This window comes from Musa acuminata, chromosome BXJ2-3 (assembly GCF_036884655.1).
Source record: "Musa acuminata AAA Group cultivar baxijiao chromosome BXJ2-3, Cavendish_Baxijiao_AAA, whole genome shotgun sequence".
NCBI classification, from domain to species: domain Eukaryota; kingdom Viridiplantae; phylum Streptophyta; class Magnoliopsida; order Zingiberales; family Musaceae; genus Musa; species Musa acuminata.
In genome coordinates, this window is record NC_088340.1 from 32,985,420 (window position 1) to 33,000,666 (window position 15,247).

Here is a 15,247-nt window from a genome sequence, read left to right on the forward strand (position 1 = left end):
AGTCTGGTGTGGTTTTCTGTTCTATTTGGGTAATTATGCCTTATGAAGCACTTAAAAGAACAACCACATATAGCACACAGTATTATGTATAATGCCTCCTTACTGTTCTAAAACCAACAAGAGAACAACTTGCATTTACCTCATAGCCGGGTAGATCATGCATGACTGGTATCTGCCACAGAATGAAATGGTATCTCAAGATTTCCAGATCAATCTCAGAAGCTTCAATCTAGAGGAATTGTTTCCAATGACACTGCATGCTCAATCCTGCTTTTCATAACAAGTACATGCACAGATTGTGAATCCAAGCACTGTAAAAACCTACATGTCCATTGATAATTATTCTCGGGATGAAAATAAATAGTATTCTGAAGTAGCCATCGCTCACACTATGATATCAGGAGCTAATTTTCCTTGCTTTTGGCGTCTTTGAGCTGCCCCCTCTTGCGGATGTTCATGCAGAAGCCCAAGCGCCAGTGGTCGATAACCGACTCTGGTATGGCTGAGAGCAGACACCAAATGAGCGAATGGGGCCAGTAGGGTGTGCATCTTGGTTCATAGCCTATACACCGCAAAGCAGCACGGGCATAGGTGTCTGGTGATGGAACAAAGAAGGAAGATCTCCTGATCGATGCCATCTTTGTCGCCACATATAAGGGCACCTGCACTCAGGATGATACCATATCAAGTCATATACATACACAGGATAGGGATACATGAGAACACTACTGCACTACACTACATTGACCAGCAAAATCTTCAACAAAGTAGGCATGTATGTAGCTCAAGAGATGTGTGACAACCTAAGAGGAACACATACTATAGCTATAACTTAATTGACATTACTAGAATAAAAAACATTGTATACTAAATGTTTGTTAAATAAATCAAATGCAAAACACATTAGAAACCTGAAGAAAGCCATTGGACAGATACTACTACAAAATATACACCACGAGGAAACTTTTGTCAGAAGTTTCAGAGGCATTCGAATAATCGTTTGGCCCTCTCTTGCGTATTTGATTCGCTCTAACTATTCTCCAACCATCCTTCACTAGACATCATCAGAAAGTACAAGTGGGTAAATCAAGAAACATGCATTTCCTTACTTTCAGTTTTTCCAGTTTATTCATCTAAAACCAAAATGGCTGGTATCATAACTGAAACTAACCTATTAGAAGCTTATCTGAATCAAGAAAACAAAGGAAACTCTAGCAAAGAACTAAAAAAGAAAAAGAAAATAAAAAATGGGACATATAATGAACTCAGTTTAAAAGAAATATATACTACAAACTTCTCTAAATTTGTACTACAAAACTCTCTTTTTGAGTGAGATCTGTGCCCTACTTTGTTAAACGTGGGAATGAATTACCTAAGAGAGAAAGGGCCTTGGGAAGCTTTTGAGTGAGAGGGATCTACTTATGCAATGACTCCTGTCACCCATCTCTGACTAATTTTCTCTTATGGTGTTCTCTACTGCGTAGGTCAAACCATTTGTTTTTTCACAGCAAATGGATGAAATGGTCATAACCCGATGTGAATCATCAGATCTAACCGAACCAAAACAGTTCCATGTTTCAACCTTAATCATCAATTTGGGCTAGTTGAAATTTTGATCATAGTGCCACCACATGCTATAGACATCCGACCATTCTGGTCTTGTACTAAATATTTACAATATATAAATAACATCTGAGTTACTTCATAAATTAAAAATAAAAATAAAATTAATGCCTTTAAGGGATTGTATTATAAATCTAATAAAATAACATCTCAATTCTTTTGTATTCTTCATCGTAATATTAAGACATTTGGTAAAAGTAACATGCAACACTTATTCAGCAAAACACAAAGATAGTTTGGAGGAAAATTAAGAGCACATTCAGAGCCAAGATCATCATTCTGCAAATAGAGGTGGCTTCAAAGGTATCCGTCAAGGCTATATAAATGAAACTACAAGAATGCTACCTGGCATTGCACATCTATTCCCTTGCCCTTGTACTCAACATACAGACATCTCGAGAATTGATCAATGTACCTGAGAACAAATAGTTTGGTCAGTGTCACGTACTAAACAAAAGAACACAAAAGAACTTCCCTCACATAGGATCCCTAGGAAAAGCCAAATACACAGGTAAGATGAATAAATAAGTAAATAAAAGAAGTTACTGAGTGATCAAGAGAAACAGTGGCTTGTAGAAAATCAAACTGTAATTTCCTCCAGTTTTATCTAGTCATCTATAATTTCAACAGCCAGATTTACTAGGAAACTACACAAACAATGACATGCTAGACCTCTTAATGGAAGACCAAGAAGAACATAAAATAGAAACTATTACAACTAAACAGGAATCAAAAAGTTCTATATAATTTCAACATGCTGAAACCCAAATCATTTTATTTATTGGTAAATACAGTTATTGGACTATCAATACTCATAAAAATTTAGATAGAAAATAATTTGATTGTATAATTCTTCATTTTTCCTCACAAACGATATAGGACTGGATCAATATGCATATCGTTACCGAAATCAATAAAAATACTAAAACTCATATAAAAAAATTGTTTTTTGAATGGGAATGATTCTAGAAAGGCTTTATTCTACCGATATGAAAACTATAGATCACGGAGAATGCTACCAGATATGCGGCAAATTGCTAAAGTAGGATGACAAATCTGCAAAGCAAGTGTTTTTTGTCTTGAAATCCCTGTTCCTAACAGTTAGCTCGGATGTTTCTCATTTATGTTCAATTTATCTAAGCGCATCTGAAATTAGAACATCTGGCACATGGAGAACAGATCTGCTTCCTATGAAATCATAGTTTCGAGCACTAAGAAGGCACAAGAATCCATCCAAGAAAGAGGAAACATAACAGATCTTACGCTTTCGTCGCGGCGTAGACACCGTAGAGCGGTTCGGACGGGATGACGATGGCCGCCCCCGAGCCGATGTTCACGATGGCGCCCCTCTTCCTCTCCAGCATCCCCGGCAGCACTGCCTGCGTGACCCTCGTCACCCCCTCGACGTTCACCTTGATCAGGCTCCTCAGCAGCTCCTCATCCACCTCGTGGAAGAACCTGGCATAGGGGTACGAAACCCCCGCGTTGTTGACCAAGATCCCGACGTCGAGCCCCTGGACAGCCTTCTGGAGCCGGGCGACGCCCTCGGCGAGGTCACCAGCTAGGTCGACGACGACGGTCTCGACGCTGGCGGCCGGGTGCCGAGCGCGGATGGCGTCGGAGACGTCGCGGAGCTTGTCGGGGTTGCGGCCGACGAGGACGAGGTTGAGGCCCTTGCGAGCGAGCTGGAGGGCGAAGGCCCTGCCGATGCCGTCAGTGGAGCCGGTGACGACGGCCCAAGAGCCGTAGCGGCGAACGTCCTTGCCGGGGCGGAGGAAGGTGACGAAGGCCCAGCGGAGGGCGGCGATGGATGATCTAAGTAAGGCAAGGAGGCCGACGGCGGCAGCGAAGAGGAGCCAGGCGGGGAGGGTTTGGAGCTGGTGGTGGAGGGCGAACGCCGCCATGGCTTCCCAGGCTTTGTGTGTGTGTTCGCGCGCGGGTGTTCGGGTATTTAAACGGGTAGCTGCGCGGAGGTGGAGGTGGAGGTGGAGGTGGAGGGAGAGAAAGAGCGTTTCGAGGGGCCCACTGGGTGGTTGAAGCGGATGAGCAGCATTAAGCCGCAAAGAGTGACAGTAAGCAGAAAGGCCAACAAGACTTCAATACGTGCTGGTGAGCGGTGGAGACTTGGGTGGGTGTTCGATGGCCGGGAAGATGGGGGCGGTTTTGTAGGTCAACACACTAAATTTGTGATGGAATCATTAGACTTAAATCCCAACAACCCACCAATGTAGCATTAACTACTCAATAATTATTAACTTTTTCAACGTGATTAATCCTTTTGATGAGAACTTCTCTATTGACTTGTACATTGATAGACATCTACCATGGTATTGTCGTTCATCTGAGATAAAGATTATGTTATTATTATCTCAATAAATATAATCAAATACATAATCGAAGATCATTGTTATGAGCAAAAAGGCCGAGTTACAACATCTAGCCATGTTTTCATGTTAGGTCAAGTGAAGATTAATTTATTAGACATTGGAAGGAAGACAATTCAATATACCTAACGCTATTAAATTGGGTGGCAAAAAAATCCTTCTAAATACTACTACTGTATGGTCCATGATGGGGTGGGTGCATTTAGTTGTTCCATAATGAAGCATTCACTTCGTTAAAATGATTAAAAATCTTCTTTCACCCCAAAAATAAACAAAAATAGCTATTCGAGATTTTAAAATTTCATATAAATTCTTCAATTTTATTATTAGTTCCTTCATCTGTTTTTTCTGTAAACATCGTCGATTTAATTGAACTCAATCCGATAAAAAAAGTACCCTTTCTTATAGCCATAAGTTTAACATCAAAACTTGACAATCCAAGAAAAGGATACGAGGGATAGATAACATTCAACTTTATGAACATAATCAGCTAAGAAAACGAAATAAAAATGCTACCATATAAAAATAATCTTAACATATTGCAACTTATATGAAAGATTTGGCGTACTATTATTTTTTTTTCTGGGAAAAAAATACTATCATAGTCCTGAAGAGTATTATAAACATCTAATATATCCTTCCAGAAACGAAAACATTTTATGCGCTTGGGCAGATCCTACAAACCTCATTTTATGCTCCTAACAGAGTTAACAAAGTGGAGAGAGATTTTAATCTCTTAAGAAGAGGATTGAAGTTATCTAATTACAATCCTACACATTACTAACTCAATTTTAAGCAAACTACACGGTTCATAGCCAAGATTTCGAAAACTACATTTTTTAAAGCAACATAGAAGATTATGACAAGAAAAGAAATAAATAATTTGCTATACTTGAAAACAATTCATCTCTAGGTTTTGAAAAGAAAACAAAAAAAATAGAGTAGAAGTGAACTTACTTGACAAGTTATACTCCAACATCTTCACATGCCGCTAAGAAAACAAAAGGTACATCAGGTAGTCTTCTACAGAATCAGAATAAAACTAAAGAAAAAATAATTGACACTCAATTGATTTACATGCTATGCTATTCAATTCTATCACAGCAGAGACAGGAGTTAACAGGGAAGATTAAAGAAAAAAAGGAGTTAAATAACTTCATAGCACAAAATTCAACGTTTACCAGGAACCAACCATGTTGGACAATTGTAATGTTTAGCTTATGCATCTGAAATTCCAGCCACGGCATTTAAATATAGCCTTGGCTGCAGCGAGTGCATAACTCGAATCATTACTGTATGTAATCAAGAAAGATGCACTGATTATAAAAGTATGGAATATCTTATCATCTTACATCTTTGTAAGATAGCTAATAAATGAAATTAAATACAAGTCTTGAGTAGATCGAGGGGGTAAATGAATGGGATATAAACCATCTGTAAAAAATAATGAGAATATATTTTACATTCTATGATACAGATTGCAATCTATAATTGTCAGCAGTGTCATAATATGGTGCCTAGCAACCACAGGTGCATGAAGAACAAATAAGCCATGAGCCCTAGCCTTGCTTCAGGCCGGCGCATCAGCATCTGACCCCCTGACACCCTGAGAAAGTGATAAGCATGAAATTGAGTGACATTAGATTTTTAGCAAATACAACTTACATCTGCCAGTGAAAGAAATATGTGGCTTGCAGGCAGAGTAACACATTGATGAACTCTCCTTGATAACAATTACCATGAGAAGTTGATTGTGATAAGAAAATGTTGGAAAGCAAGAAAGGAGTTGCCTTGTACTCACATGCTCTAGGTAATTATAATCAAATCTAAAAAATTAATTATCTTAAAACTTCTGTACCTTTTTTTAAACTCGAGTAAATTACACCACTAGCTCTTGAACTTTTGGGTAAATTAATTGGGTCCATAGCTTTTGATTTTTCACAAATGATTTCAAAAAATTTAATTAACTTTTCAATTAAATCCTACCATCAGCTTCTATCTAACTCTTACCTGATACTTGACTTGATAGGACATTAGAACTTGCCACTCCAGCATTACTGTTAGGTCTCCAACAATGCTCTAGTAATTTTAGTCAAAGTTTGATGTGGCCCAAATTTTGTTCTAAAATCATATTAGGCATGTCAAACAAATTATATATATATATATATATATATATATATATATATATATATGTGTGTGTGTGTGTGTGTGTGTGTGTGTGTGTGTGTGTTGTGGCAAGCTAAGCCTTGTTGCACAACCTGGTCAATTTTCCTTTCAAGGCTAATTGATAGAGTTGATGGTAGTATTTGACTGAATCAATTAAAATTTAGGGAGTGGATCAAGAAAAACTCAAGTTTACACAATTAACAAAGCATAAACTTAAGGATAGTGAAAAATTAACCTTCTAACTGATTTTCAGACAATTCAATAACCCATTCTAAGCAATACTTGCTCCAAAGAAATCACAAGCAACAGTAATTTTCCTTGTATATTAGACAACACAAACAATAAGGTAGTTTAAGGTATTAAAGATGCTTTATTTAATGTCTATGCTTTACTAGTTTAGAAGATAACTAAGAAGGTCTAGAATGACACATGTAAATGGCTGTAAATTAATAAACAGAAGGTAATATAGCTGCCTAAATTGGAAAAATATCAGATTGCAAGCACGTAGATAAATATGCTAATTTACACTTCAAGATAAATGCATTAGAGAAATTTCGTTGTTTTGGGATATGACCAGCAAAGGAAACAAGACCAGCATGGCACCAGAAAAATGAAAGATATCAACTAATAACTCACCAAAGACCATCAATTCTATCTGCAATCAACTTCCCTTGTTTTGGGATTAGACCAGAAGTATTCAAAGATTTGAACACATGACCTGTTCAAGACAAAACAAGTACAAACAAGTACAATGTTTTAGACTTATATTTAGCTTAGTACAAGTATTTGAGAAGCTAGCAATGTCAAACCTTTAGCATCTGCCTCCTGGGCAGCAATCAAACGATCAGATTCTGAATCAATGTTTAAAACAAGATGGTCATTCGACCCCTTCCGCATTGTTCTCAATTGGGCAGCAGTTGAAGCAGTTGATGTTGTGCTCTTTCCCAGTGGTCCCTACAAAAATACTCATGCAAGTTCAAAATAATGACTTTAATTACATCCTAGATGATCCTTGAAAGAGATCATCTTCCCTGTTCTTTTTGATAATTTCTTTAAGCGTTTGACATGAAATATAAGATTCTCTGACAGCAACACTACAACATAAGCATAATATGTTTATCACAACTCCATTATAGGAAAGCTAACATATCTAATGTTTTAGGACTGAGGAAGAGGACATAACTCAGTTGAGGTTGTAAAGTAATTAAGCTTCACTAAGAAACTATAGCCTTGACAGGAGATCTAGAAAATGATTAGGGCCTCTTTAATATGTATGATCTTCTTTCTGTATGAAAAGGTTAACTAGAACCTAATATCAGAGACTTACTTCAAAATGTTGTTTTATGTAGGACAATAGCTTCACAGGAAATGAACAAGAAATTGATAAAGAGTCGTCTTCTACATTTTTAAGCTTTTCGCTGTGTATGTCATTTAATTAAAAGGGCCTGCAAAAGTCGTACTCACTGTTCATGTTTTTATGAATCTGCACATGCAACTATGCAAAAATGATAAAAAAAAAATAATTTAAGGAGATTAAAAGGAAATGTTTGCTAAATATCCACATTCACATTTAGTCTCAAGTCTAAAATATTGAAAGCATCATGCACACAACCTATGTTTTAAGATGTGCACTGCCAACATCCAAAACCAAGACGTCTGATTAAGCCCTTGACTTCTAATTGTCTAGCCACTACCACTATGCAATCCATAAAATATTCGATCCATGTAAACTTTAAATCCTTTACACTCGTGATACAGCTCCTGAACATGTATCCTAGTGCAGCCCTAGATGGGGTGTGGGCACTATTTTACATAAGATATATACTAACAAGTCCTGTAGACATTTAATTCAAGGTATTGAATGCTTGCAATTACCAGCTATGGTCTTCATGTAGCTAAGATATAGTACGATTTGCAATTTACAAATCAAGGAAACAAATAGGGATTGTGAATATTACCACATCTTCAATTTCAGATATCTCTGAACCAATTGCTGCTGGTGTTGATTCAAGAAAGGTCCTTTCTTTTGTTATCTCCTGCTGTCCACTCCGAGCATGAATTGAATTCTCAAGAATCTTTACCTTCTCTGACAAGTCATCAATAAGAGTATCTTTTGATTGCAATTCAGATCCTAGTTCTTGTGCTCTAGATTTTAAATTCTCAAATTCCATGTTTGAGGCTGTTGTCAATCTCTCCAACATTGACAGGAGCTGTTTTACACTTACAGGTTTCTGATCTTGGAGTGCATCATATCCCCCTAAACTCTGTATAATTCTCTCCAAGCCACCAGTCATTTCCAATAACTCATTCTTCCTCAGTTCCAATTCCTGACTATTGATGCTCATGGTTTCAGCTGCCTCCCTCAGATACTCAATTTCACGCACATGGGATGAAAGAATCAACTGCATATCTTCCTTTTCGTCATTCAAGTTATTCATCTTCTGCTGCATATCAATGACTTTATCAACTATAAAAAAGAGTTTCTCTACAGGACTTGAGAAGCAAACTTCAGAAGACCCAAGTTCTGTCTCATCAATAGGAATTTCTAACTTATTTACTTTATCCATCAGGGTATTTATTTGGCTTTCTGACAATTCTTGGCCACTGATTCCTGAATGACAAAGAGATAAAGGGAACAAGAATTATAGAGGAAGACAAGACAAACATCTAGAAGAAAACCTGAATCATACGAGTTACCTCTGTCTGTGGCCTTCCGCATTGACAAAATTTCTTCTTCTTTGTCCCTCAACCTGTCCTCCTTGGCTTGATAAGTCTCTATCTTATTTTTCATCTCATTGCATAACTCATTCAATTCTTCAAGATCCCTCTCCAATGTAGAAACTCTTTCTTGTTGGAGCATCTGCTCTTGAACAGCAGCTTTAGCAGTTGATTCAGCTTCTTTCAGTTTGTTTTTAATATCATCTTCGTATTTTAACCAGACTTTCTCTGCATCTGATAATTCTTCAATCTGATCCTTGATTCTCTTGGCTGCAAGCAATAAACCTTCAGCTGCCTTAGCATAATGACCAGAATCCATGTCCTCTAGTCCACCAGTAAAAGCTTCCTTCTCTAAGGTAGAGGCAGAATCACTTGAATCATTGAATTCTACAAGTTCTCGTGTAGCATCAACACATGCAGAGAAAAGTGTCATCACCCCCTTTTGTAAAGTAACCAGTTTTGCTTGTTGAGCCTCATTATGAGCTTCTAGTTTGTGTACATCCAACATCAAGGACTCACTATATTCAAGAATATAGACAAATTTGTTTCTAGTAGCTTCCAAAGCTTCCAATACACCTGCAATATGCTCATCCAGACCTTTGCAGAAAGCTTCAAAACTGCTGCCAAGAAACTCAGCTCGAGCATGCAGCCCTCCAATAATCGTAGTCCAGGATAAAGCATCTACATTTTCAGCCACACTTTCCTTGAATTGCATAGCTCTGTTGCTCTTGAAGTCCTCAAATCTTGGTGAAGAAGAAATCTTTCTAAATGCAGGGTCATGCTGATGAAGAACATATCAATAGATTGATCAGATCAAATTTTCGATGCTTCCCATAAAGAAAAAAGAAGATAATAGTTGAGACTCTTTTTGGATTATGGAAGGTTAAGATAAATCAAGAGAAAAAGAAAAAAAGTGAAAAGGCAGCACTTGAACAAATCAGAAGCCAGAAGTTCCAAAGAAGCACACAAATGATTGGTATTATATTCGCAAGGTTTGAAAACATTAAATTTATTTATTGAATATCTTTGTTTCATTTACCAAGAACTCATATCAATTGAACATAATACAAATGTGCAATTCTGCCTGTACTTGAGAACTGAAGTTTACTTTTTAATGGAAAACAATAGTACATGTTTTACTGATATCTGTGTGGACCATTTTATAACAGTGGTGATATGATCATAACCTAACATGAACATCATATAATCATGCTCAACCAGAGCTTCAGCTTTGTCTATCTCCATCAATGCTTTAAACACTGTTTCTAGCTAACATACATGAATCTTATCTGACCAATGTGTACTAGTTTTATGGTAAAGTATGTATTGGTACACCATAAAAAATAATAAGAAATTGTTTAATATGTTAGTAACAACGTTTATGGTAAATACACCAGTATACTAGTATGCTATCAGGTTGGCACAGGTAATCGGCATAACAGAAGATTAGAAACCATGATCTCCATTAACCCACCTACATATTTTAGCTGTTGAGCCAAAGAAAGCAAATGATGGTAAAAAATATTATATTGTTCATTCTTAATGACCATATACATGAAAATGTTACAGTTACTATAAACAACAGATTAATGGTCAAAATCACTGCCTTCATGGACATCATCATAAGCAATGATTATTCGGTGTCATGATTACGTTTCTTTTCTGCAACCTAGTGACAAAAGTTAAAGTCATAGAAGCAACCTCCCTATCTATGAGAGGCTATGTGTGTCGGCCCTCTTCAATTCCCACATGGGTGGAAGCCTTGGACACCATTGTAATGATTATATTGTGATCTGAAGACTATCTAAAGAAAATCAACCAAATGGAGCTATAGTCCTTGCAAATTAATTCTCATAAATTTTTAGCTATTGTTCGAGAAATATCTACAATCAAATGAAAACCCTGTAAAAAAAAAAAGATCTAATGGCTCTTCAAATATTTTCCTTTGAATAGTCCCCACCTACAAAATGCAACCCTTGGCATCTTCATTCACTCAATCTCTCTCTTGGATGGGCAGAATATAATAATGCTAAAAACCTGGGGACGAACAAAGTCATGTTATGAATTATACACGAAAGAGACATAAACAACCCAAATCATGCAATCACTACCTACAGCATGAATAAGAGGAAAAGTTCCACAGATAATAGACCACTTATTACAAATCAACAAAAGCAATTTAGCATGTCAAGACTCAGCATTTAACCTAAAAAGGAATCAGAATTGCAGGTGTCCTGCACCGCATAACTAGCTAGCTTTTTATCAGTATAAAGTATTTAAAAGATAGAGTAATTTCAAGATGGAAGGAGTACTAGTAAGAAATGATAGAGAATACCTATAGGAACTACTAGTAACAGGTCAATACGTATTGGAACTACAACTAACTAACAAAAAATCACAGGTACCTCCAAGCTAGGATGAACATGTATCCCCTTCGAAGCAAAGTGATCATGAATATTCTGAATAATATCATCCATTTTTCTTAACCCCTCAATCTTTTTGTTGAACTGTTCAGCTATCATTGAAAAAATACTGTCATCCTTTATAAACATATGCAAGTGTCCAAGTTGACTATTCAACTCAGCTGAATAGTTCTCCATAGTGCTGTGAGTTCTTGTCAACTCTTCCTTGCATTCGACCAACTTAGCATTCAATTCAACTATCTCCTGTTTGCTATTGGCTTCCAACTGGTTCCTGTCAGAGTTCAGTTGAGCAATATCCCTTTCTGCCACTGCTAATGCATCTTCAAGTGATTTTATGGTAGCATAAGCCTCTGACAACTTACTACCCTTTGAAAAACTATCCTCTCTGAGCTTCTCCAACTCTTGCTCAACAGAAACTTTGTCAAGTTGGATGACACTCTTTTCTTCAGCAATAAAAGAAACATGTTTTTCTGCCTTGGACAAGTCATCCTCTAATGACTTTATAGTTGCAAAGGCATCAGCTAACCTACCAGCCTGCAAATTAGCTTCCTCTTTTAGTTTATCAAGTTCTTGTAGTGCATTTTTCTTTTCAAGTTCTGATTCATGGATGTGCTCAGCAATCCAGTTAACCTTTTCCAATGGCTCTTCAGTGACATAAACAGGAGGAAGAGCAATTGTTTCTATAGAGGTAACTAAATCGTTTAATATGGTTCTGCTCTCATGCAAGTTATGTAGGCTTTGATCCCTTTCGTTCTTCAAGGTAACAATATCTTCCTCTAGCTTCTCGGTGTGTGCTGATGAACACCTGATTTGCTCTTGGTAATTATTAATGGTGGAATCTTTTAGCTGCAGTTCATGCTTTAGCTTCTCAATTTCAGATGTTTTTTCCTCCAGGGAGAGTTTGAAGCCTTCACGTTCTTGCACCAAACCCTTCCCTTTCTTCACAGCCATGGATAGCTTCTCCCTAAGCAGAGAAGACTTTTCCTCAGCTCGCTCAAGCTCTTTCTGTACAGAGGCCTTCTCATTTTTCAAAACAATCAATTCATTCGACAACTTCTCCAGCTCCTCTGACAACCCTATCATGGCAGATCTATCAATCATTTCATCTTCAAGAATCTTCTCATACAATTTCAGTTCCTGATCTGTTACATATATTGCCTTCTGCATCCTTTCAAAATGTTTAATCTCAGTGAGAGATGAATTCATCCTTTCATTGATCTTAATCATGCATTTATCTATTATTGTACTTGTATCAACAGGAAGTTGGTCATCCAATGTGGTTTCAGATAATTCCAGTAGTACTTTCATCAACCCAGCTTTATCAGAAGAAAGCATAGACAAGTTTTGAACATTCTCTTCATATTTTCGTTTTAAGACTTCATGTTCATTATGAAGAGTCTCTTTTTCTAACTTTTCTTCCAGAAGAGATGATTCCAGGTGATCAATTTCCTTGTGCATCTCAAACATTTCTGATTCATGTGATGCTGCAGCATGCCGGGCACCACTAATTTCATCCTGCAGCTTAATTATATCATCCTTAGCATGGGTAATTGCATTCACAAGCCAATTAATTTGAGAATCTAATTCTCTAGGTGAAACATCTTCTGGTAATTCAACAGAAGATATGGCATCTCTGATTTTTTTATTCTCCATGATAATGATATCTGCAACATTTTTTTGGTTCACAAACCACCTTACTTTGTCAGTGATCTCCATTGAAAGCACTTCCTGTGGTGTAACTGTCTGTGACATAATTTCTTCTATTTCCGTTACATAATTATCCCTTTGTGAAAGTGAGTCCTGGAGAGAACTAACCAAATTACATGTTGCATTCATATCCTCAACACTAGCTTTAACAGTCTCCAAGTCATCAGTTTTCTGTTGCAATTCTTCGAAGCACTTCTCAAGCTCACTCATCTTCTCCGATAATAAATGCTTTAACTCCTCAAGGCTGGCTTCTGTAGCTTGTAAAGCCTCTGATTTCTGTTGCAACTCCTCCATGCATTTCTCTAACTCACTTGTCTTTTCAGCCAAGGACTGCTTCAATGAGTCACGGTGTTGAACCAATGATTTGCCCTTTGTCACCGCAATACTTAGCTTTTCTTTTGCTACCACCAGCTTGTTCTCTGCCTGCTCAAGTGCTGCCTTAGTTTTGTTTGTTTCCAAATTAGCAGATTCTAAATTCTCTCTCATGCTCTCTATCTGTTCAACAAGTTTCCCATTCTCTTCCTCAAGTGTAACCATTTTCTCTTGAAAATAAGCCTCTTTTCTCTTCATTTCAAATAACTCCTCACGAGCGAAACTGAAAACATTGTCCAACTCATTGTTCCCTGTGGCTGCAAATGCAGGCCCAACCTCTAATAAGCATTGTTGAAGTTGCTGAATCTCGGATAAGAACTGACGATGCTTTTCTATTAACAACAACGTCTTCTTCTCAGCAAGAAAAATATTATTGGCAGGAGAATCCTCAGCAGATACATGTTCTTGCCCAACCACAGATGCAAGGGATTGAAGTATTCTTTTGGTAGCAACATCAGTAGACTCTTTCTTAGTCTCTGACCAGATCTCCCTAAGCGAACCAAGGTAAGAGACAACAACATCATGAGACACAGAAGATTTCAAGGCTTTAACATTGAGATCCTCAATTTCTTGGTCTTTGGCATTTAAAGCAGCATAAAGTTCCGGCATTATTCTTTCAGAATTTATCCTCTTATCCAGAATGTCTTTTAGATCAACTAAAAATTTGAAACAATCATCCAACATTGAGTGCAATGGTGTGGGGGAGGACAATATCCTATCCCCGCTTCCACTGGTTTCAAGATGAGACTGACTAACTGACTCATCCTTGTTTGCAACAAGTAAAGAATTGCGATCCAAGATGTCTTGAAGGCTTTGCCGAAGGCTGACAACTTCCTTCCCAAAAATCTCTCTTTCTTCCTGAATCAAGAGTAGTCTTAGGTTTTCTACTTATAAGGATTCGACCAGATCACACAGATCGAAGAAGCACCTAACCTTATACTTCCGGCATTCAACCATGGTGTCCTCGAGTCGAGCCTGAACCCTGGCAAGATCATCGGCGACCAATCTGTCAGCCGAACTCTCCCCAATCTCGATCACCGCTATCGACTCCTCCAGCCCGGAACTCCGTGCAGCAGCCATGCCCAGCTGATCGGAAGCGTCTTCGAAAGTCTCCTCCCTCCCAGATTCATCCGTGGGCTCCTGCATCGACCCATCGATATTAACCAGGATGCCACTGTCGGGATCCCGTCGAGGCCTCCTGGAGTCCTTCATCACAAACAGTACAGCTCAATCGCGCGATCCGGAGTCGAAAGAAGATCCCGACTTTAACCTAAAAATAACGATCCAAAGCCAGTACCTGATCCGGATTCTCAGGGAGCTCCACGAGCACGCCATCGCTGCTACCGCTCTCGTCCGATGACTGTTGGGCGTTGCTGGGCGACCCAGGATCGTAGGGTTGCGAGCCCTCCGCGCCGCTAATCGGCTTCTGCTCATCGCCTCTGAAGCTCGAATCAGCACTGCTCGAGGGCTTGGGGGAGGAATCGGTGTCCGAGTTGCCGGGCATTATTCAAAGATCCCGAAGTCTCGCCAATCCCGGCTCCAATTGAAAGAAACGATCAAATCAAAAACAGGAAAAGCTGCAATCACGTTGGAATTCAGAGAGCGGTAGATCCACTGGAATATGACGAAATCGAACTGAATTCGGGGTATTGGGAAGAATTGGAGAATTGGGGAAGGAGGACACCCTACCGCACGGAGAGACGGAGCGTCATACGGAGATGTAATTGGGAAGCGTTACATCGAATCGACGACGACGGACGGGGATTTGGGGGGAGGAAGGCGGACGGGGAGAGAGAGAGGGTGTGCGGTGTGGTGTGCCTTCGCATGGCGAATAGATTAATCGAAGCCAGCGCA

The 15,247-nt window shown here is 38.5% G+C and overlaps 2 protein-coding genes across 2 annotated transcripts; both read right to left on the reverse strand.

Annotated features, from left to right (window-relative positions):
• Nucleotides 1–230: 230 nt before the first annotated feature.
• LOC135607760 (very-long-chain 3-oxoacyl-CoA reductase 1-like) lies at nucleotides 231–3,568 on the reverse strand. Its single transcript, XM_065099805.1, has 3 exons — nucleotides 2,887–3,568; nucleotides 1,969–2,038; nucleotides 231–662 (listed from the first exon to the last, which is right to left on the reverse strand). The coding sequence occupies exons 1-3, from the start codon at nucleotides 3,525–3,527 to the stop codon at nucleotides 405–407; spliced, it is 969 nt and encodes a 322-aa protein (XP_064955877.1). The 5' UTR covers nucleotides 3,528–3,568; the 3' UTR covers nucleotides 231–404.
• A 1,738-nt stretch (nucleotides 3,569–5,306) lies between these two features.
• LOC135607758 (trans-Golgi network-localized SYP41-interacting protein 1-like) lies at nucleotides 5,307–15,229 on the reverse strand. The gene is made up of 9 exons (XM_065099801.1): nucleotides 15,083–15,229; nucleotides 14,691–14,970; nucleotides 14,327–14,599; nucleotides 11,297–14,251; nucleotides 8,871–9,672; nucleotides 8,132–8,784; nucleotides 6,983–7,127; nucleotides 6,810–6,891; nucleotides 5,307–5,613 (listed from the first exon to the last, which is right to left on the reverse strand). Exons 2-9 carry the CDS (start codon nucleotides 14,895–14,897, stop codon nucleotides 5,511–5,513), a joined length of 5,220 nt encoding a protein of 1,739 aa, XP_064955873.1. The 5' UTR covers nucleotides 14,898–14,970; nucleotides 15,083–15,229; the 3' UTR covers nucleotides 5,307–5,510.
• Nucleotides 15,230–15,247: the final 18 nt, after the last annotated feature.